Genomic DNA, 23,187 nt, shown 5'->3' with positions numbered 1-23,187 from the left:
CTAACCTCCTGCCCAATGTATGACCATATTAGAGAGACATATTTCCCCCAGATTACACAGATCCACAAAGAATTCGAAAACAAATCAAATTTTGAAAAACTCCCATATCTTTTGGGTGAAATTCCACAGTGTGCCATCACAGCAGCAAGATTTGTGACCTGTTGCCACGAGAAAAGGGCAACCAGTGAAGAACAAACACCATTGTAAATACAACCCATATTTATGCTTATTCATTTTATCTTGTGTCCTTTAACTATTTGTACATTGTATATATATATATAATATGACATTTGTAATGTCTTTACTGTTTTTAAACTTCTGTATGTGTAATGTTTACTGTTAATTTTTGTTGTTTTTCACTTTATATATTCACTTTGTATGTTGTCTACCTCACTTGCTTTGGCAATGTTAACACATGTTTCCCATGCCAATAAAGCCCTTGAATTGAATTGAATTGAATAGAGAGATAGAGAGAGAGAGAGAGAGAGAGAGAGAGAGAGAGAGAGAGAGAGAGAGAGAGAGAGAGAGAGAGAGAGATAGAGAGAGAGGTGTGGACCCATTGTTAGCCGCTGCTTGGCCTTTACAAAAAGCTACATACAACAGGCTATCACATTCACCTACATAACACCCATACCGGAATACAGTCCATCCTCATCTGGAAATATAATAATGCCTGTAGATATTGTTTATCCGTTAGTAATTCATATAGGTGACATTTAACTGTTGTTGTTAATGTTGTTGTTGTGGAGTTTTAAGGCTTCATTCAAGCACATTAAATTGTTATGTATTCCATACACATACAGTCAACATTCCATGTATAGGCTTTTCTCCAGAATGATTCAGCAAGTCAAGTTCCTTCAAAGATATGAATCTCAGCTGTATCCTCTCTGTATACAGGGATCTCACTGGGATGAAGTTTAAACAACGTGTGTAATAATCTCAGTGGGATCACCAGTGAGAGACCTGGCCTGCAAATGTCGCTATTTGGTTTTGAAAATAATAATGCAATGTTGGTCTGAGTTCTGGTTATTTTTCCTTGAGTTCCTTCATCTGTCTGTCATGGATGTTTGATTCCAAGTGTAACCTAGAGGCGGAATAAACACACACCTATTTAGGTGAGGTGCTGGCTAGCGTACTGGAACACTTAAAACATAAAGGAGAGCTGCCCACTCTGGGATCTCAGATGCAAATATTTAATGTCCAACGTTTCAACAGACAATGTGTTTTCGGACCTTCCCTTGATCGTATTCTCGCGGGGCAGAAACCTCAGAGATCAATTGGTAAACTCTGATTCACCACCCCAAGATATCCCTGCACAACGTCTATTTGCGCCACTACAAGTGTAATGGCTGTGCTCAATGCAATGGCACTTATAAATGTAGATCCTTCAAACACCCACAAACAGGGAAACAGATCCCAGTCCAAGGTGTTATCACGTGCTCCACTAAGGCAGTTATTTATCTTGTAACTAGTCCTTGTGGTAATGATGTGGGTAAAACAAGCTCCACTAAGGCAGTTATTTATCTTGTAACTAGTCCTTGTGGTAATGATGTGGGTAAAACAAGCTCTACTAAGGCAGTTATTTATCTTGTAACTAGTCCTTGTGGTAATGATGTGGGTAAAACAAGCTCTACTAAGGCAGTTATTTATCTTGTAACTAGTCCTTGTGGTAATGATGTGGGTAAAACAAAGCACAAATTAAAAGTACGTCTCTCAGAGTATCGTAGCACCATTAGGTGCAAAAAACGTCTCTCAGAGTATCGTAGCACCATTAGGTGCAAAAACTCGACTTACCAAGTTGCGGCCCACTTTTTGGAAGCAAACCACTTGATTACGGCTCTACGTTATATTGGCATCAAACATGTCACCCTCCCTAGGAGAGGGGGTGACCTCGACAATTTATTGTTAAAACGAGAGGCTGCCTGGATCTTTCATTTAAAGACCCTTACATAGACTGAACTGAAGCCATTCTTGTGATTAATTGTGATTTTGCTATTCATTGTAAGTGTTTGCAGGCCTATGTAGCCACATTGTATCTATGATCGTATGTTATCCATTTATGTTTTTGTATGCTATTTTAATATATGAGCATTAACCAATGATATCAGGCCACACCCGGCAATGATTACAGACACCTGTGTGTCTTTTAACACTCTATAAATGCAGTGTTTGTCATTACACCCTGATGAAGACAGCTTGTCTGTCGAAACGTTGGACATAAACTTTTTGCATCTGAGATCCTAGAGTGTGTGGCTCTCCTTTAGTTTTTTGATTCCAAGTGTCCCAGTAAGAGTAAAAGAGAACATGAGGCCTATTTGGGTTTGGTGGGAATGGTGCTGGACTGAGGTAGATGGACTGAGGCAGATGGACTGAGGTAGATGGACTGAGGAAAGTGGACTGGGACAGATGTGGGACAGATAACTGGGACATGTACTCTGGGACAGATACATCAGGACAGATGGACAGGGACAGATGGACAGGGACAGATGGACAGAGGCTGATGGACAGAGGTAGATGGACTGATGGTAGATGGACTAAGGGTGACGGAGATGGACAGGGGGAGGAGAAGAGAGGAACAGAGGGCCTAACAGTGAGGGGTAGGTCCGGTACAGAGGAGTGACGGAAGGAGAGGGATCTGAGTATTGTATCTCCGTATCTCTCTGTATATCTCTGTTCACATCACTTTTCCCTTAATCATAGATCAACACAATTTCCACTCATTGTGTAAGGTTTGAGTTTCAGGCTCTGAATCCAAGTGGCATATTTGTTTTCACACGCAGCTCTTATCTCAAACTCTAGAATCTCAACCACAATGGACACATAATAGATGCTTAATCCCTCATTGTCTTCTGACAAAGACAGTCAGTCAAGGTTAGATGAGATGCGCAAATATGGAGAAAGAGTCATTTTAAATCCCATCATTCAGCCCTTCCCATAATCACACATGGAACACCACACAACGGGTTGTGTCTCTAGTTCACCATGAAAGACCCGAGTCCAAATCCCAGATTCTGTATCTGGCCTTTCTTTCTCCCCATAGAGATAGACATGAATGTGATGCTTACTATCTTAATACAGGGTTATTCTCATCTATTCTGAACTAGGCCTTTCACTTAGAATAAGAATAGTTCTGTTGGGTTTCTAGGTGCCAAAGTCTTTGTAACTCACAGTACGTGATCCCTGGTGAGGTCTAATCCTACAACAAGAGGAAGATGTAACTCGCTGTCTGACATTGTGATGCGAAGGAAGAGATGGGGAGACTATTCTGACTTCTTCCCATTGCCTCTGTAAAGCAAACACAATGGACTAACAAACAACACCTGTACACAAGGTACAATAGGATACTTTACTTGTGGCTGCTAGGTCCATTTCAATCAGTAGTTACACAGCTCTTAACACGTGTGTATTAAATGTCTAGGAAACACATATCTATTGTCACCAAACCAGGATGTACATTTAGGAATTAATTTACTTGACTACTGAATTTCAAGGAAGTGAAAGCAATATTATGTTGTTTCATGCCAATGGGTTTCAAACAGGAAGCCAATATCATTTAAAAAACATCCTTAGAGACATTCTCAGACACATAACTTCATACAACACACTTTATATTCAAATTAGGAGCACATTTGGCTGAAATTAGGAGTAAATTAAGCAGAAACGAGGAATAAATATCACATATAGTACCAGTCAAACATTTGGACACACCGAATCATTCAAGGTTTTTTCTTTATTTTTACTATTTTCTACATTGTAGAATAATAGTGAAGATATCAAAACTATGAAATAACACATATGGAATTATGTCGTAACCCAAAAAGTGTTAAACAAATCAAAATAAATGAAGAATCTCAAATATAACAAAGTAGCCACCCTTTGCCTTGATGACAGCTTTGCACACTCTTGGCATTCTCTCAACCGGATTCACCTGGAATGCTTTTCCAACAGTTGTGAAGGAGTTCCCACATACGCTGAGCACTTGTTAGCTGCTTTTCCTTCACTCTGCGGTCCAACTCATCCCAAAACATCTCAGTTGGGTTGAGGTCGGGTGATTGTGGAGGCCAGGTCATCTGATGTAGCACTCCATCACTCTCCTTCTTGGTCAAACAGCTTTTACACAGCCTGGATGTGTGTTGGGTCATTGTCCTGTTGAAAAACAAATGATAGTCCCACTAAGCACAAACCAGATGGGATGGCGTATCACTGCAGAATGCTGTGTTAGCCATTCTGGTTAAGTGTGCCTTGAATTCTAAATAACTGACAGTGTCACCAGCAAAGCACCCCCACACCATCACACCACCTCCTCCATGCTTCATGGAGGGAACCACACATGCGGAGATGTCCATCTGATGTCCATTGCTCATGTTTCTTGGCCCAAGCAAGTCTCTTATTATTATTGGTGTCCTTTAGTAGTGGTTTCTTTGAAGCAATTCAACCATTAAGGCCTGATTCACGCAGTCTCCTCTGAACAGTTAATGTTGAGATGTGTCTGTTACTTGAATTCTGTGAATTTATTTGGGCTGAAATATGTGGTGCAGTTTACTCTAATGAACTTATCCTCTGCAGCAGAGGTAACTCTGGGTCTTCCTTTCCTGTGTCGGTGCTCATGAGAGACAGTTTCATCACAGCGCTTGATGGTTTTCGCAACTGCACTTGAAGAATTGAGATTGAGATTTTGCGGATTGAATGACCTTCATGTCTTAAAGTAATGAAGGACTGTCGTTTCTCTTTGCTTATTTGAGCTGTTCTTGACATTATATGGACTTGGTCTTTTACCAAATAGAGCTGTCTTCTGTATACTACCTCTACCTTGTCACAACACAACTGATTGTCTCAAATGCATTAAGAAGGACAGAAATTCCACAAATGAATTTTTAACAAGGCACACCTGTTAATTGAAATGCATTCCAGGTGATCTCATGACCTAATTTCAGGTGACCTCCTGAAGCTGGTTGAGAGAATGCCAAAAGTGTGCAAAACTGTCATCAAGGCAAAGGGTGGCTACATTAAAGAATCTCAAATATAAAATATATTTTGATTTGTTTAGCACTTTTTTGCTTACTGCATGATTCCTTATATGTTCTTTTTACATTTTCATGTCTTCACTATTATTCTACAATGTAAAAATGGTCAAAATAAGGAAACACTCTGGAATGAGTAGGTGTGTCCAAACCTTTGACTGGTACTGTAATCATACCTTGCAGGAAACATCATTTAGTTGAAACTATTTTTTGAGAACAAAGATCAGGTGTAGGGTGTGTGGACATCACCTGGCAATCCCCTCACACACTCTCTCTTCTTCCCATCATGATACCTGTACACTGACCTAAGCCCACAGGCAGAGAAGAGAGAGTACTGTCCTTATTGGGGGCTCTCTGATTGGATCCCACAGAGCTGATCTACCCGTGCCCTGCCGCTAAAGATTCCAGATGAGCTCCTGTATCCAAGCTCCCATGTACCTATGGATGTAGCTTATTGAAACGCTAACAGTCATCATGGAAAAGCTTGGAACTTTCTATTTACCTTTCATCTTATTGTCATTGACTCAGGTAAGTGTTCATTCTAATGCATTCTTTTGTATTTTGTATTTTATTTGTGGATGATGGAGGTAGATGCTGTGATTTGTCTTGTACATTTTATTTTTTATTTAAAACTTTTTGTCCTCATTGCTTTTTCAGATACAGCATGCATTAGCAGGTGAGTTAGCTGGGCTTATATTGGAAGTATTTGAAGAGTTTATTTCCAAAACACTATATCCACAACTTGTCCACATTTGTGTTTCTTCCATCAGAACTTAGTGCGTATGGGTACTTCTATGTGTGTGTAAAATATCACTGTTCTCACATGTTTTATTCATAGATTTTAGATGTGTATTCAAATGTTTTTTATTTTGCTAAACGCTATAAATCCATTGTTTAGCTGGAATGGAATGGACATATCTTGTATAACATATAAATTCAACCCATCATATAAATCTAGCCTCTTGCTATAGTGTTTGGTTAGAGTTAGGTCTCATCCTAAAAGGCACCCTATTCCCTATATAGTGCACTACTTTTGACCAGAGCCCAGATCTCATATTACTGTATTGATAATCGGTTATATATATATTTTAATATTGGCGTCACAAAAGTATCATATGTACAGTTGTTTATAACATTTTTTATTATTTGTCACATTTGATTCATCTACATTTGTAACCAAATGTGTCTCTCTGAGATAAAAACATCTCGTAAAACCAATACACATGCATTTCATTGAACAACCCCGTGATTAGATGTGGAAAAAACACACCAATCTCTTTCAGAAATTCTTTCAACAAAAAAAGCGAATTCGCCAACATTTCTGAAAATGGATATATAACGTTTTGGAATGAAACACTTCATTTTATTGTGCAAGAAGGTTTATTTATTTGTTATAATTTTTGGTGGTTCACAACTTAATATACAGTATTTTAGAAAGAAGATATTGTGCTACACTGACATTACAGGTTAAACATGTAACGTGGCAATGCACCAACGCCAACCCTTAGAAATGTCTATAGATGTGGAACAAAAATTATTATTAATTCAATACAATAACAATTTATTTTGTCTCTCAAATATCGATTTTAATCATATTTTGTAGTGTATTCTAATAATGACCAGTCATTGTGAATTGATAAAAGAGAACTAACTAGCTATTGAATACCGTGGTTATTTGGAAACTACCCAGAATACATGTTAAAATGTCATCATCATTATCAACATTTCAGCTGATGTGTTTTCTATGCTCCCAGATACACAACTCCTAACCTTTATTTGTAGCACAGGGCCTAACTATAGAACTCATTCAAAATTGATCAAATATTATTGTCCAATGTCTTCGTTTTTATACTGCTACGTCATGTAATCCTTCATGACTGACAACGTTTGTGTTCTCTATTCAGCTTGTAGTATCACGTCAGTAACATCTCCTTCCGCATCGACACTGACCGTCAAATGGAACAGTTACCCTGGAGCCACAAATTATTTTCTGGATTTGCGGGTCGTGAACTCAATAAACATCGCGCCAGTTGTGGTGACACTGCCTGTGTCAAGTACACAAAGGCTGATCCAAGGACTGCGGCCAGGGAGTGTTTACCAAGTCCAATTGAAAGTCTTTCAGTTTTACTATGTGATGTGCACTAACACGCAAACTGCCACAACAGGTAACTCTCCTACGTGTAATATGACCAGTAGTTAATTAGTCCATGTTTACCTATTTGCATTGATTTCTTTGAGTGTTAGATCATCAACAGTGTCCTTATCTTGTTTCTAGTTCCCGCCACCTCCCAGATCACCTATTGCAAGGCCATATCGAGTACCTCCATCAGATTTGAATGGTCCGGCGTCTCTGGGGCTGACAAGTATTTGTTGGTTGTGGACGGGTTCAGTAACGGAGACAGATACAACCACAGTTTCACTACGCTGACTGGACAGGTGGATGGGCTCACACCTGCCAAGTCTTATATCTGCTATGTCTACTCTTCCAACCAAGCGGGACTGGGGACCAGCAGCATGACCAGGACAATCACGACATGTAAGTCTGACAAATAGAATCATACAGGCTATATGATAAAGTATGTAAAACAGTGTAGAACGGCTCATAATAATGTCCGCAATGGTGCAAATGGAATGGCATCAAACGCCAGGAAACCATGTTGTTTGATGTATTTGATACCATTCCACTGATGCCACTCTAGTCATTACCATGAGCCCGTTCGCCCCAATTAATGTGACACCAGCCTCCTTTGATATACAGTAACAGGACAAACTCAAGTTGCGCATGTCTATAGCAAGGGCCCTGAGTTTTTCCTAGTCACATCAAGTGCTCAGGAAAGACTCAGATGATCCCTAGTAACAGTGGTGTCTGTAGTACTGTCCCTACTAATCACACCATTATCTCTTTCCCTACAGTGGTACAACCTAGTAACAGTGGTGTCTGTAGTACTGTCCCTACTAATCACACCATTATCTCTTTCCCTACAGTGGTACAACCCCCAGCTGGTGTTGCCGTAGTACTGTCCCTACTAATCACACCATTATCTCGTTCCCTACAGTGGTACAACCCCCAGCTGGTGTTGCCGTAGTACTGTCCCTACTAATCACACCATTATCTCGTTCCCTACAGTGGTACAACCCCCAGCTGGTGTTGCCGTAGTACTGTCCCTACTAATCACACCATTATCTCGTTCCCTACAGTGGTACAACCCCCAGCTGGTGTTGCCGTAGTAGCGACAGGAAAGAGCACAGCCCGTGTAACTTGGCATTCGGTCAACAAAGTTCTGTTGTATCAGGTCAGCATTACAGACAACAACAAACCGAGTGTGTCTGTACTGAAGAACACCACCACTACGTACATGGACGTCGATAATCTACAACCCTGCTCCACATACATTGTAGGAGTGTCATCAGTCAACACCTTCCTAGAGCCTGGAGAACCCACTAATGTCTCACACAGCACATCCAGTGAGTACTGTTGGAAGAGAGAAAATGAGATGAAATGATGGTCAGAGAGAGAGGAAATTAGATGAAATTACAGTCAGAGAGAGAGAGAGAGAGAGAGGAAATTAGATGAAATTACAGTCAGAGAGAGAGAGAGAGAGAGAGAGAGGAAATTAGATGAAATTACAGTCAGAGAGAGAGAGAGAGAGGAAATTAGATGAAATTACAGTCAGAGAGAGAGGGAGAGAGAGAGAGGGGATACAATGAAATTACAGTCAGACAGAGAGAGAGAGAGGGGATACAATGAAATTACAGTCAGACAGAGAGAGGGGATACAATGAAATTACAGTCAGACAGAGAGAGAGGGGATACAATGAAATTACAGTCAGAGAGAGAGAGGGGGGATCAAATGAAGTTACAGTCAGACAGAGAGAGAGAGAGGGGATACAATGAAATTACAGTCAGACAGAGAGAGAGAGAGGGGATACAATGAAATTACAGTCAGACAGAGAGAGAGAGAGGGGATACAATGAAATTACAGTCAGAGAGAGAGAGAGAGAGAGAGAGAGGGGATCAAATGAAATTACAGTCAGACAGAGAGAGAGGGGGGATAAAATTAAATTACAGTCAGACAGAGAGAGAGAGAGAGAGGGGATCAAATGAAATTACAGTCAGACAGAGAGAGAGAGGGGGGATCAAATGAAATTACAGTCAGACAGAGAGAGAGAGAGGGGATACAATGAAATTACAGTCAGACAGAGAGAGAGAGAGGGGATACAATGAAATTACAGTCAGAGAGAGAGAGAGGGGATACAATGAAATTACAGTCAGACAGAGAGAGAGAGAGGGGATACAATGAAATTACAGTCAGGGAGAGAGAGAGGGGATCAAATGAAATTACAGTCAGACAGAGAGAGAGAGAGAGAGAGGGGATCAAATGAAATTACAGTCAGACAGAGAGAGAGAGGGGGGATCAAATGAAATTACAGTCAGACAGGGAGAGAGAGAGGGGATACAATGAAATTACAGTCAGACAGAGAGAGAGAGAGGGGATACAATGAAATTACAGTCAGACAGAGAGAGAGAGAGGGGATACAATGAAATTACAGTCAGAGAGAGAGAGAGAGAGAGAGGGGATCAAATGAAATTACAGTCAGACAGAGAGAGAGAGGGGGGATAAAATTAAATTACAGTCAGACAGAGAGAGAGAGAGAGAGAGAGAGAGAGAGAGAGGGGATACAATGAAATTACAGTCAGACAGAGAGAGAGAGGGGATCAAATGAAATTACAGTCAGACAGAGAGAGGAAATGAGAGAGAAGATGCATGCACACATGTACTGTAGGCTACACATGCAGACATGTACTGTAGGCTACACATGCACACATGTACTGTAGGCTACACATGCAGACATGTACTGTAGGCTACACATGCACACATGTACAGACAGACAGACAGACAGACAGACAGACAGACAGACAGACAGACAGACAGACAGACAGACAGACAGACAGACAGACAGACAGACAGACAGACAGACAGACAGACAGACAGACAGACAGACAGACAGACAGACAGACAGACAGACAGACAGACAGACAGACAGACAGACAGACAGACAGACAGACAGACAGACAGACAGACTGACAGGCAGACAGACAGACAGACTGACAGGCAGGGCATAATCTGTATTTGTCCTTGCTTTTAGCCATCAACAGGGTCATGTCCATCTCAATGAACTACAGCTGTTCTAGTGGGGTGGTGGCTGTGACTTGGGAACAGGTGTTGGGAGCCAACTCCTACAGGTGACTACTGTCTCTTATTTACCTGGATTGATTGTGCTGTTCTGTGTGATTGCTACATCTTCCTCAGTTGAATGCCTTTTTCTTAGGACCAAGAGTTATTTCTGATCCCTTATCCAGGGACTGGTGTTTCTCCCAGTCAGGTCACATGGTCCGGGTAAAACTCCTGTGTCCCCTCTCATTGAAGGTGGCTCTGAATAACACACATATGTTATGTACATCTGCTAAATGACTCAATGACCAAACTGTGAATGTGTTGTCAAGGGCGGAGGCTGTAGATGTGAACGGGACGGCCCTGTCTTGCACCTCTGCCTCAAACACCTGTCAGATCACCATGTTGAACTGTGGAGAGAGATACCTGATCCAGGTCACTGCCATCTCATTCGACTGCCAGAGCACCTCCAACACATCCACATACTTTGAGACAGGTGAAGGACATGTGGATGTACAGCATACCTCTACTATCTTGCTATCCCCTCCTCTCTGTCTACATATTTTTCTTCAATTTGATCTGTTATGTGTTCCAGTTCCCCTCACGTTCACACTCACACACACACTCATATGTGTACACTCACACTCACACACACGCACACATACACCCCTCAACCACCCGCCACACGCACATACAGTACACATTCTACCAGACACACTTAATCTGTCTCCAACAACTGATCCCTCTGAGTCAATCCTACTCTCTCCTGAACCTTCCCATAATATCTGCTGTTTGTTGCTCATCCTAATCACTGGTACACACCCAGCAGATATATAGTTCTGAAGAGGTCTATGGACTAGACGAGTCTCTATTGAGTAGAGGGGGGGTGTATGAAAGGTCAGACAGTGATAGTGTCTGTCATACCAGGAAGTGAAAGGGTTTTACACACACCTAGACATGTGTGAGGTATAGAGTGAAAACTCACAAAGGAATATGTTACCTACTGTACCTGTGTTGATAAGGAGAGACAAAGACAAAGTGATTCAGGTTAAGTTTCAATATGATCCTCCGTTATTGTTCTGGTTGACTTGGGGACATTAGAGTTGAACCTCCATCCAACTGGCTCTACTTCATATGATGTTATATATCTCACAGTTGCACATTCACTGTCCAATTTACAGCAAGTTCACTTGTTTGTTTCCCTTCTAGACATTGTACAAAATGTCTTTTTTAAGGGCACTTTATATTTCCCCCTTCTTCTCCAGTCCTATTTTCAGTTCACTCCCCTTTACCATGTGCCCTAACCCCTAACCCCTTACTCTGTACCCCTGTCCCACCCTAACCCCTAACCATTACTCTGTACCCCTGTCCCACCCTAACCCCTAACCCCTTACTCTGTACCCCTGTCCCACCCTAAACCCTAACCCCTTACTCTGTACCCCTGTCCCACCCTAATCCCTAACCCCTTACTCTATACCCCTGTCCCACCCTAACCCCTAACCCCTTACTCTGTACCCCTGTCCCACCCTAAACCCTAACCCCTTACTCTGTACCCCTGTCCCACCCTAACCCCTAACCCCTGTCCCACCCTAACCCCTAACCCCTTACTCTGTACCCCTGTCCCACCCTAACTTCTAACCCTTTACTCTGTACCCTTGTCCCACCCTAACCCCTAACCCCTTACTCTGTACCCCTGTTCCACCCTAACCCCTAACCCCTTACTCTGTGCCCCTGTCCCACCCTAACCCCTAACCCCTAACCCCTAACCTCTTACTCTGTACCCCTGTCCCACCCTAACCCCTAACCCCTAACCTCTTACTCTGTACCCCTATCCCACCCTAACCCCTAACCCCTTACTCTGTACCCCTGTCCCACCCTAACCCCTAACCCCTAACCCCTAACCCCTTACTCTGTACCCCTGTCCCACCCTAACCCCTAACCTCTTACTCTGTACCCCTGTTCCACCCTAACCCCTAACCCCTAACCCCTTACTCTGTGCCCCGTCCCACCCTAACCCCTAACCCCTTACTCTGTACCCCTGTCCCACCCTAACCCCTTACTCTGTACCCCTGTCCCACCCTAACCCCTAACCTCTTACTCTGTACCCCTGTCCCACCCTAACCCCTAACCCCTTACTCTGTACCCATGTCCCACCCTAACCCCTAACCCCTAACCCCTTACTCTGTACCCCTGTCCCACCCTAACCCCTAACCTCTTACTCTGTACCCCTGTTCCACCCTAACCCCTAACCCCTAACCCCTTACTCTGTGCCCCCGTCCCACCCTAACCCCTAACCCCTTACTCTGTACCCCTGTCCCACCCTAACCCCTTACTCTGCAGCCCTGTCCCACCCTAACCCCTAACCCCTTACTCTGCAGCCCTGTCACACCCTAACCCCTAATATGTACCCTTGTCCCACCCTAACCCTTAACCCTCTCTCTCTCTCCCCCACCAGTGCCCTGCGTTCCCTCCCAGCTGGCGACGTACCGTGAGTGTTCCAGTAATGCGATCATCTTCTCCTGGGCTCCCACCAATAACACCAACTACTACGTAGCTACGTCTCTGGCTTCAGACGGACAGCTGGTGGTGTGTCGCACCAGGGGCACAGAGTGCTTTTTCACCAACACGGTCTGCGGACACACCTACCAGTTCACCGTTTACGCCGTCAGTAGTTGCAACAGCAAAACCAGTCCCTCGAAGCACGTCCGGACCTGTGAGTGAAGGGAAGGGGTGTAGGGAATGTGTGGTGGGGGGAGGGGGAGGGGCAGAAAGAGAGAGTTCTTTACCTAGTGGCTACCTGTGGTAATGCAAGGTAACGTGTGTGTCTGTGTGTGTATTTGTATTATACATGTCTGTGCGTGTACAACATGAGTGAATTCTCTCCCCCCCCCCCCACCCTCCCTCCCCAGCCCCTTGTATCCCCCAGAATATAAAGACGTATGCAGAGTGTCGGTCTGATGTGTTGATCACCACCTGGGACAAGACAGCAGGGGCTCTGTCCTACACAGTGGAGGCTCAGGGTAACAACGGAGACAGCTACAACTGCAGCTCCTCCACCAACAGCTGTGCTCTGCCCGGTGTGGCCTGTGGAGAGAGTCTGAGTGTGTGGATCACTGCCTCAAATGATGACTGTACCACAGAGAAGGAGCTGGGAGAGGCAGCTAAGACTGGTGAGTACTGGAGGATGGGTGTATTGTTATGTTATAGTGTAGGAAGAGGATAGAAGAAACTGACAAGTCTGGTGGGGATTTCGATCTGCGGCTAGTTGAGCCACTTATAGGGAGGACTGGAGCTTCAATATCATAGTTGAGAAATAATGGCATCATATACATTTACTTGTCATTACTTCAAACCTCTCTCCTCCTCGCTTCCCCAGTCCCTTGTCCCCCTACCAACGTGTCAGCCTCTGTGGAATGCAGCCCCAACTCTGCCCTTATGAACTGGACGGTGAGCAAAGGGGCAGTGTTCTACATCGCCATGGCACAGAACGCAGACGGCACGGTGCGATCCTGCCACTCCATGGGCCCTAACTGTCTCATACAGGGCTTAAACTGCGGCAAAACCTACACCGCCAGCGTCATAGCAACCGACACGACGTGCAACAGCTCCCAGAGCCAACTGGTCGCTGTAGAAACTGGTAAGTGATGGAGCGGGGGGGGGGGGGGCTAGGCTCTAAGGTGGGCACTACTTTAGAGGACTACAGTATGTGGCTTTATACACAAGTAGTGTTTGAGTCATTGAGTTCAGGTTAAGATTATTTGTCATATGCAACAGAATAGCCAGGGGCACAGTCCAACACTCAGACATAATTTACATACAAAGCATTTGTGTTCAGTGATTCTGCCAGATCAGGGGCAGTAGGGATGACCAGAGATGTTATCTTTATAAGTGTGACTTTGAACATTTTCCTGTCAACATGTAAGAATAACTTTTGGGTGTTTTGGAAAATGTATGGAGTAAAAAGTACATCATTGTCTTTAGAAATGTGGTGAAGTACAAGTAAACGTTGTCAAAAATACAAATAATACTCTCTCCTTTTCTCTGTCTCTCCCTTCTCTCTGTCTCTCTCTTTCTCTCTCTCTCTCTTTCTCTCTCCCTACAGGTGCCTGTCCCCCCACCAATGTCACAACGTCTCTGCAGTGTGATGGCAACATGGGCACTGTCTCCTGGACGGCCGTTGCCAGGGCGGACATGTACCTAGCAATCGCCACAGGTGACGACGGACACACCCACACCTGCAGCTCCAATAACACCGACTGTTCCTTCACCGACCTGCACTGCGCCGAGACCTACGCTGTCACTGTGGTTACCATGGACAGGGGCTGCCGTAGCGACCCCAGCCCTGACGTTGAACTCAGAACAGGTGAGAAGATACAGAGTCTGTCTGTCTGATCTCTCTGTGATGAATATCTTGTAGATCTAGAACTCGATTTCATCTTTCATAATCTCTCATGGACAGACGCACTTAACATAGAACGATATCGCAGCATCTCTCAACAGACTGTGGGATGAGACGATTAACCAGGGACTTTGTTCCGCTGTGTAGATTTTTTACGCCACTGATCATTTGGACAAATCACGATTTCACAAGTGTTCACATCTTTCGAATTTCAGAAGGCGAGGGGACATTTAGCCCATCCATTTAGTGGGGTGGAGACTTTGATAGTCTGGTTTGTATCTTTTCTCATACATCTTTCCCCTGAACCTGATGGAGGATCTCACGCATTAACGCAATAATTAAGTTCTGGGGTCCGAGATTCCATTCTTCATTACATTCACACTTGTTGGACTTGAGTTAGCAACTGTATACTCTAGTACATCTGTTGTCTCTGGACTGCTCAGCACTGTGTCCACCCATCGACCTGGAGGGCATGGTGTCCTGTTCCACCAACATCCTGTCCCTGACCTGGGATGCCAGCCCAGTGTCCGGGGCCAATAACACCTTACACTCCTTGAAGATAGGGGTGCTAACAACACCACTTCATATCCCACAATTTGTATTACATTTTTATTGACGGATAACCAGGGGCACAGTCCAACACTCAGACATAATTTACATACAAATCATTTGTGTTCAGTGATTCTGCCAGATCAGGGGCAGTAGGGATGACCAGAGATGTTATCTTTATAAGTGTGACTTTGAACATTTTCCTGTCAACATGTAAGAATAACTTTTGGGTGTTTGGGAAAATGTATGGAGTAAAAAGTACATCATTGTCTTTAGAAATGTGGTGAAGTACAAGTAAACGTTGTCAAAAATAAAAATAATACTCTCTCCTTTTCTCTGTCTCTCCCTTCTCTCTGTCTCTCTCTTTCTCTCTCCCCTTCTCTCTCTCTCTCCCCTCTCTCGTCCTCTCTCTCTCTTTCTCCATCACCCTCCCTCTCTCTTTCTCCATCACCCTCCCTCTCTCTCTTTCTCTCTCCATACAGGTGCCTGTCCCCCACCAATGTCACAACGTCTCTGCAGTGTGATGGCAACATGGGCACTGTGTCCTGGACGGCCGTTGCCAGGGCGGACATGTACCTAGCAACCGCCACAGGTGACGACGGACATACCCACACCTGCAGCTCCAACTCCACCGATTGTTCCTTCACCGACCTGCACTGCGCCGAGACCTACGCTGTCACTGTGGTTACCATAGACAGGGGCTGCCGTAGCGACCCCAGCCCTGACGTTGAACTCAGAACAGGTGAGAAGATACAGAGTCTGTCTGTCTGATCTCTCTGTGATGAATATCTTGTAGATCTAGAACTCGATTTCATCTTTCATAGTCTCTCATGGACAGACGCACGTAACATAGAACGATATCGCAGCATCTCTCAACAGACTGTGGGATGAGACGATTAACCAGGGACTTTGTTCCGCTGTGTAGATTTTTTACGCCACTGATCATTTGGACAAATCACGATTTCACAAGTGTTCACATCTTTCGAATTTCAGAAGGGGAGGGGACATTTAGCCCATCCATTTATAATAATAATAATAATAATATATGCCATTTAGCAGACGCTTTTATCCAAAGCGACTTACAGTCATGTGTGCATACATTCTACGTATGGGTGGTCCCGGGGATCGAAACCACTACCCTGGCGTTACAAGCGCCATGCTCTACCAACTGAGCTACAGAAGGACCACATTTAGTGGGGTGGAGACTTTGATAGTCTGGTTTGTATCTTTTCTCATACATCTTTCCCCTGAACCTGATGGAGGATCTCACGCATTAACGCAATAATTAAGTTCTGGGGGTCCGAGATTCCATTCTTCATTACATTCCCACTTGTTGGACTTGAGTTAGCAACTGTATACTCTAGTACATCTGTTGTCTCTGGACTGCTCAGCACTGTGTCCACCCATCGACCTGGAGGGCATGGTGTCCTGTTCCACCAACATCCTGTCCCTGACCTGGGATGCCAGCCCAGTGTCCGGGGCCAATAACACCTTACACTCCTTGAAGATAGGGGGTGCTAACAACACCACTTCATATCCCACAATTTGTATTACATTTTTATTGACGGATAACCAGGGGCACAGTCCAACACTCAGACATAATTTACATACAAATCATTTGTGTTCAGTGATTCTGCCAGATCAGGGGCAGTAGGGATGACCAGAGATGTTATCTTTATAAGTGTGACTTTGAACATTTTCCTGTCAACATGTAAGAATAACTTTTGGGTGTTTGGGAAAATGTATGGAGTAAAAAGTACATCATTGTCTTTAGAAATGTGGTGAAGTACAAGTAAACGTTGTCAAAAATAAAAATAATACTCTCTCCTTTTCTCTGTCTCTCCCTTCTCTCTGTCTCTCTCTTTCTCTCTCCCCTTCTCTCTCTCTCTCCCCTCTCTCGTCCTCTCTCTCTCTTTCTCCATCACCCTCCCTCTCTCTTTCTCCATCACCCTCCCTCTCTCTCTTTCTCTCTCCATACAGGTGCCTGTCCCCCCACCAATGTCACAACGTCTCTGCAGTGTGATGGCAACATGGGCACTGTGTCCTGGACGGCCGTTGCCAGGGCGGACATGTACCTAGCAACCGCCACAGGTGACGACGGACATACCCACACCTGCAGCTCCAACTCCACCGACTGTTCCTTCACCGACCTGCACTGCGCCGAGACCTACGCTGTCACTGTGGTTACCATGGACAGGGGCTGCCGTAGCGACCCCAGCCCTGACGTTGAACTCAGAACAGGTGAGAAGATACAGAGTCTGTCTGTCTGATCTCTCTGTGATGAATATCTTGTAGATCTAGAACTCGATTTCATCTTTCATAGTCTCTCATGGACAGACGCACTTAACATAGAACGATATCGCAGCATCTCTCAACAGACTGTGGGATGAGACGATTAACCAGGGACTTTGTTCCGCTGTGTAGATTTTTTACGCCACTGATCATCATTTGTGACAAATTTCAGAAGGGGAGGGGACATTTAGCCCATCCATTTATAATAATTTCAAAGTGTTCACATCTTACAGTCATGTGTGCATTTCAGATGGGGGAGGGGACATTTAGCCCATCCATTTAGTGGGGTGGAGACTTTGATAGTCTGGTTTGTATCTTTTCTCATACATCTTTCCCCTGAACCTGATGGAGGATCTCACGCATTAACGCAATAATTAAGTTCTGGGGGTCCGAGATTCCATTCTTCATTACATTCCCACTTGTTGGACTTGAGTTAGCAACTGTATACTCTAGTACATCTGTTGTCTCTGGACTGCTCAGCACTGTGTCCACCCATCGACCTGGAGGGCATGGTGTCCTGTTCCACCAACATCCTGTCCCTGACCTGGGATGCCAGCCCAGTGTCCGGGGCCAATAACACCTTACACTCCTTGAAGATAGGGGTGCTAACAACACCACTTCATATCCCACAATTTGTATTACATTTTTATTGACGGATAACCAGGGGCACAGTCCAACACTCAGACATAATTTACATACAAATCATTTGTGTTCAGTGATTCTGCCAGATCAGGGGCAGTAGGGATGACCAGAGATGTTATCTTTATAAGTGTGACTTTGAACATTTTCCTGTCAACATGTAAGAATAACTTTTGGGTGTTTGGGAAAATGTATGGAGTAAAAAGTACATCATTGTCTTTAGAAATGTGGTGAAGTACAAGTAAACGTTGTCAAAAATAAAAATAATACTCTCTCCTTTTCTCTGTCTCTCCCTTCTCTCTGTCTCTCTCTTTCTCTCTCCCCTTCTCTCTCTCTCTCCCTCTCTCGTCCTCTCTCTCTCTTTCTCCATCACCCTCCCTCTCTCTTTCTCCATCACCCTCCCTCTCTCTCTTTCTCTCTCCATACAGGTGCCTGTCCCCCCACCAATGTCACAACGTCTCTGCAGTGTGATGGCAACATGGGCACTGTGTCCTGGACGGCCGTTGCCAGGGCGGACATGTACCTAGCAACCGCCACAGGTGACGACGGACATACCCACACCTGCAGCTCCAACTCCACCGACTGTTCCTTCACCGACCTGCACTGCGCCGAGACCTACGCTGTCACTGTGGTTACCATGGACAGGGGCTGCCGTAGCGACCCCAGCCCTGACGTTGAACTCAGAACAGGTGAGAAGATACAGAGTCTGTCTGTCTGATCTCTCTGTGATGAATATCTTGTAGATCTAGAACTCGATTTCATCTTTCATAGTCTCTCATGGACAGACGCACTTAACATAGAACGATATCGCAGCATCTCTCAACAGACTGTGGGATGAGACGATTAACCAGGGACTTTGTTCCGCTGTGTAGATTTTTACGCCACTGATCATTTGGACAAATCACGATTTCACAAGTGTTCACATCTTTCGAATTTCAGAAGGGGAGGGGACATTTAGCCCATCCATTTAGTGGGGTGGAGACTTTGATAGTCTGGTTTGTATCTTTTCTCATACATCTTTCCCCTGAACCTGATGGAGGATCTCACGCATTAACGCAATAATTAAGTTCTGGGGTCCGAGATTCCATTCTTCATTACATTCCCACTTGTTGGACTTGAGTTAGCAACTGTATACTCTAGTACATCTGTTGTCTCTGGACTGCTCAGCACTGTGTCCACCCATCGACCTGGAGGGCATGGTGTCCTGTTCCACCAACATCCTGTCCCTGACCTGGGATGCCAGCCCAGTGTCCGGGGCCAATAACACCTTACACTCCTTGAAGATAGGGGTGCTAACAACACCACTTCATATCCCACAATTTGTATTACATTTTTATTGACGGATAACCAGGGGCACAGTCCAACACTCAGACATAATTTACATACAAATCATTTGTGTTCAGTGATTCTGCCAGATCAGGGGCAGTAGGGATGACCAGAGATGTTATCTTTATAAGTGTGACTTTGAACATTTTCCTGTCAACATGTAAGAATAACTTTTGGGTGTTTGGGAAAATGTATGGAGTAAAAAGTACATCATTGTCTTTAGAAATGTGGTGAAGTACAAGTAAACGTTGTCAAAAATAAAAATAATACTCTCTCCTTTTCTCTGTCTCTCCCTTCTCTCTGTCTCTCCCCTTCTCTCTCTCTCTCCCCTTCTCTCTCTCTCCCCTCTCTCTTCCTCTCTCTCTCTTTCTCCATCACCCTCCCTCTCTCTTTCTCCATCACCCTCCCTCTCTCTCTTTCTCTCTCCCTACAGGTGCCTGTCCCCCCACCAATGTCACAACGTCTCTGCAGTGTGATGGCAACATGGGCACTGTGTCCTGGACGGCCGTTGCCAGGGCGGACATGTACCTAGCAACCGCCACAGGTGACGACGGACATACCCACACCTGCAGCTCCAACTCCACCGACTGTTCCTTCACCGACCTGCACTGCGCCGAGACCTACGCTGTCACTGTGGTTACCATGGACAGGGGCTGCCGTAGCGACCCCAGCCCTGACGTTGAACTCAGAACAGGTGAGAAGATACAGAGTCTGTCTGTCTGATCTCTCTGTGATGAATATCTTGTAGATCTAGAACTCGATTTCATCTTTCATAGTCTCTCATGGACAGACGCACTTAACATAGAACGATATCGCAGCATCTCTCAACAGACTGTGGGATGAGACGATTAACCAGGGACTTTGTTCCGCTGTGTAGATTTTTTACGCCACTGATCATTTGGACAAATCACGATTTCACAAGTGTTCACATCTTTCGAATTTCAGAAGGGGAGGGGACATTTAGCCCATCCATTTAGTGGGGTGGAGACTTTGATAGTCTGGTTTGTATCTTTTCTCATACATCTTTCCCCTGAACCTGATGGAGGATCTCACGCATTAACGCAATAATTAAGTTCTGGGGGTCCGAGATTCCATTCTTCATTACATTCCCACTTGTTGGACTTGAGTTAGCAACTGTATACTCTAGTACATCTGTTGTCTCTGGACTGCTCAGCACTGTGTCCACCCATCGACCTGGAGGGCATGGTGTCCTGTTCCACCAACATCCTGTCCCTGACCTGGGATGCCAGCCCAGTGTCCGGGGCCAATAACACCTTACACTCCTTGAAGATAGGGGTGCTAACAACACCACTTCATATCCCACAATTTGTATTACATTTTTATTGACGGATAACCAGGGGCACAGTCCAACACTCAGACATAATTTACATACAAATCATTTGTGTTCAGTGATTCTGCCAGATCAGGGGCAGTAGGGATGACCAGAGATGTTATCTTTATAAGTGTGACTTTGAACATTTTCCTGTCAACATGTAAGAATAACTTTTGGGTGTTTGGGAAAATGTATGGAGTAAAAAGTACATCATTGTCTTTAGAAATGTGGTGAAGTACAAGTAAACGTTGTCAAAAATAAAAATAATACTCTCTCCTTTTCTCTGTCTCTCCCTTCTCTCTGTCTCTCTCTTTCTCTCTCCCCTTCTCTCTCTCTCTCCCCTCTCTCGTCCTCTCTCTCTCTTTCTCCATCACCCTCCCTCTCTCTTTCTCCATCACCCTCCCTCTCTCTCTTTCTCTCTCCATACAGGTGCCTGTCCCCCACCAATGTCACAACGTCTCTGCAGTGTGATGGCAACATGGGCACTGTGTCCTGGACGGCCGTTGCCAGGGCGGACATGTACCTAGCAACCGCCACAGGTGACGACGGACATACCCACACCTGCAGCTCCAACTCCACCGACTGTTCCTTCACCGACCTGCACTGCGCCGAGACCTACGCTGTCACTGTGGTTACCATGGACAGGGGCTGCCGTAGCGACCCCAGCCCTGACGTTGAACTCAGAACAGGTGAGAAGATACAGAGTCTGTCTGTCTGATCTCTCTGTGATGAATATCTTGTAGATCTAGAACTCGATTTCATCTTTCATAGTCTCTCATGGACAGACGCACTTAACATAGAACGATATCGCAGCATCTCTCAACAGACTGTGGGATGAGACGATTAACCAGGGACTTTGTTCCGCTGTGTAGATTTTTTACGCCACTGATCATTTGGACAAATCACGATTTCACAAGTGTTCACATCTTTCGAATTTCAGAAGGGGAGGGGACATTTAGCCCATCCATTTAGTGGGGTGGAGACTTTGATAGTCTGGTTTGTATCTTTTCTCATACATCTTTCCCCTGAACCTGATGGAGGATCTCACGCATTAACGCAATAATTAAGTTCTGGGGGTCCGAGATTCCATTCTTCATTACATTCCCACTTGTTGGACTTGAGTTAGCAACTGTATACTCTAGTACATCTGTTGTCTCTGGACTGCTCAGCACTGTGTCCACCCATCGACCTGGAGGGCATGGTGTCCTGTTCCACCAACATCCTGTCCCTGACCTGGGATGCCAGCCCAGTGTCCGGGGCCAATAACACCTTACACTCCTTGAAGATAGGGGGTGCTAACAACACCACTTCATATCCCACAATTTGTATTACATTTTTATTGACGGATAACCAGGGGCACAGTCCAACACTCAGACATAATTTACATACAAATCATTTGTGTTCAGTGATTCTGCCAGATCAGGGGCAGTAGGGATGACCAGAGATGTTATCTTTATAAGTCTGAATTTGAACATTTTCCTGTCAACATGTAAGAATAACTTTTGGGTGTTTGGGAAAATGTATGGAGTAAAAAGTACATCATTGTCTTTAGAAATGTGGTGAAGTACAAGTAAACGTTGTCAAAAATAAAAATAATACTCTCTCCTTTTCTCTGTCTCTCCCTTCTCTCTGTCTCTCCCCTTCTCTCTCTCTCTCCCCTTCTCTCTCTCTCCCCTCTCTCTTCCTCTCTCTCTCTTTCTCCATCACCCTCCCTCTCTCTCTTTCTCTCTCCCTACAGGTGCCTGTCCCCCACCAATGTCACAACGTCTCTGCAGTGTGATGGCAACATGGGCACTGTCTCCTGGACGGCCGTTGCCAGGGCGGACATGTACCTAGCAATCGCCACAGGTGACGACGGACACACCCACACCTGCAGCTCCAATAACACCGACTGTTCCTTCACCGACCTGCACTGCGCCGAGACCTACGCTGTCACTGTGGTTACCATGGACAGGGGCTGCCGTAGCGACCCCAGCCCTGACGTTGAACTCAGAACAGGTGAGAAGATACAGAGTCTGTCTGTCTGATCTCTCTGTGATGAATATCTTGTAGATCTAGAACTCGATTTCATCTTTCATAATCTCTCATGGACAGACGCACTTAACATAGAACGATATCGCAGCATCTCTCAACAGACTGTGGGATGAGACGATTAACCAGGGACTTTGTTCCGCTGTGTAGATTTTTTACGCCACTGATCATTTGGACAAATCACGATTTCACAAGTGTTCACATCTTTCGAATTTCAGAAGGGGAGGGGACATTTAGCCCATCCATTTAGTGGGGTGGAGACTTTGATAGTCTGGTTTGTATCTTTTCTCATACATCTTTCCCCTGAACCTGATGGAGGATCTCACGCATTAACGCAATAATTAAGTTCTGGGGTCCGAGATTCCATTCTTCATTACATTCACACTTGTTGGACTTGAGTTAGCAACTGTATACTCTAGTACAT

At 44.7% G+C, this 23,187-nt stretch overlaps 1 protein-coding gene across 1 annotated transcript in view; it reads left to right on the top strand.

Annotated features, from left to right (window-relative positions):
• The first annotated feature begins 13,629 nt into the window (after nucleotides 1-13,629).
• Nucleotides 13,630-23,187, top strand: part of LOC124009436 — a 47,345-nt gene continuing 37,787 nt past the window's right edge. The window contains exons 1-9 of the mRNA XM_046321249.1: nucleotides 13,630-13,831; nucleotides 14,297-14,557; nucleotides 17,123-17,383; nucleotides 18,502-18,762; nucleotides 19,833-20,093; nucleotides 20,574-20,655; nucleotides 21,162-21,421; nucleotides 21,902-21,983; nucleotides 22,471-22,730. Coding sequence (XP_046177205.1) covers nucleotides 13,630-13,831; nucleotides 14,297-14,557; nucleotides 17,123-17,383; nucleotides 18,502-18,762; nucleotides 19,833-20,093; nucleotides 20,574-20,655; nucleotides 21,162-21,421; nucleotides 21,902-21,983; nucleotides 22,471-22,730 — 1,930 coding nt within the window. The remainder of the gene's footprint in view (nucleotides 13,832-14,296; nucleotides 14,558-17,122; nucleotides 17,384-18,501; nucleotides 18,763-19,832; nucleotides 20,094-20,573; nucleotides 20,656-21,161; nucleotides 21,422-21,901; nucleotides 21,984-22,470; nucleotides 22,731-23,187) is intronic.

Source organism: Oncorhynchus gorbuscha, linkage group LG22 (assembly GCF_021184085.1).
Source record: "Oncorhynchus gorbuscha isolate QuinsamMale2020 ecotype Even-year linkage group LG22, OgorEven_v1.0, whole genome shotgun sequence".
Lineage (NCBI taxonomy): Eukaryota > Metazoa > Chordata > Actinopteri > Salmoniformes > Salmonidae > Oncorhynchus > Oncorhynchus gorbuscha.
This window is presented reverse-complemented; position numbering and strand designations above follow the sequence as displayed.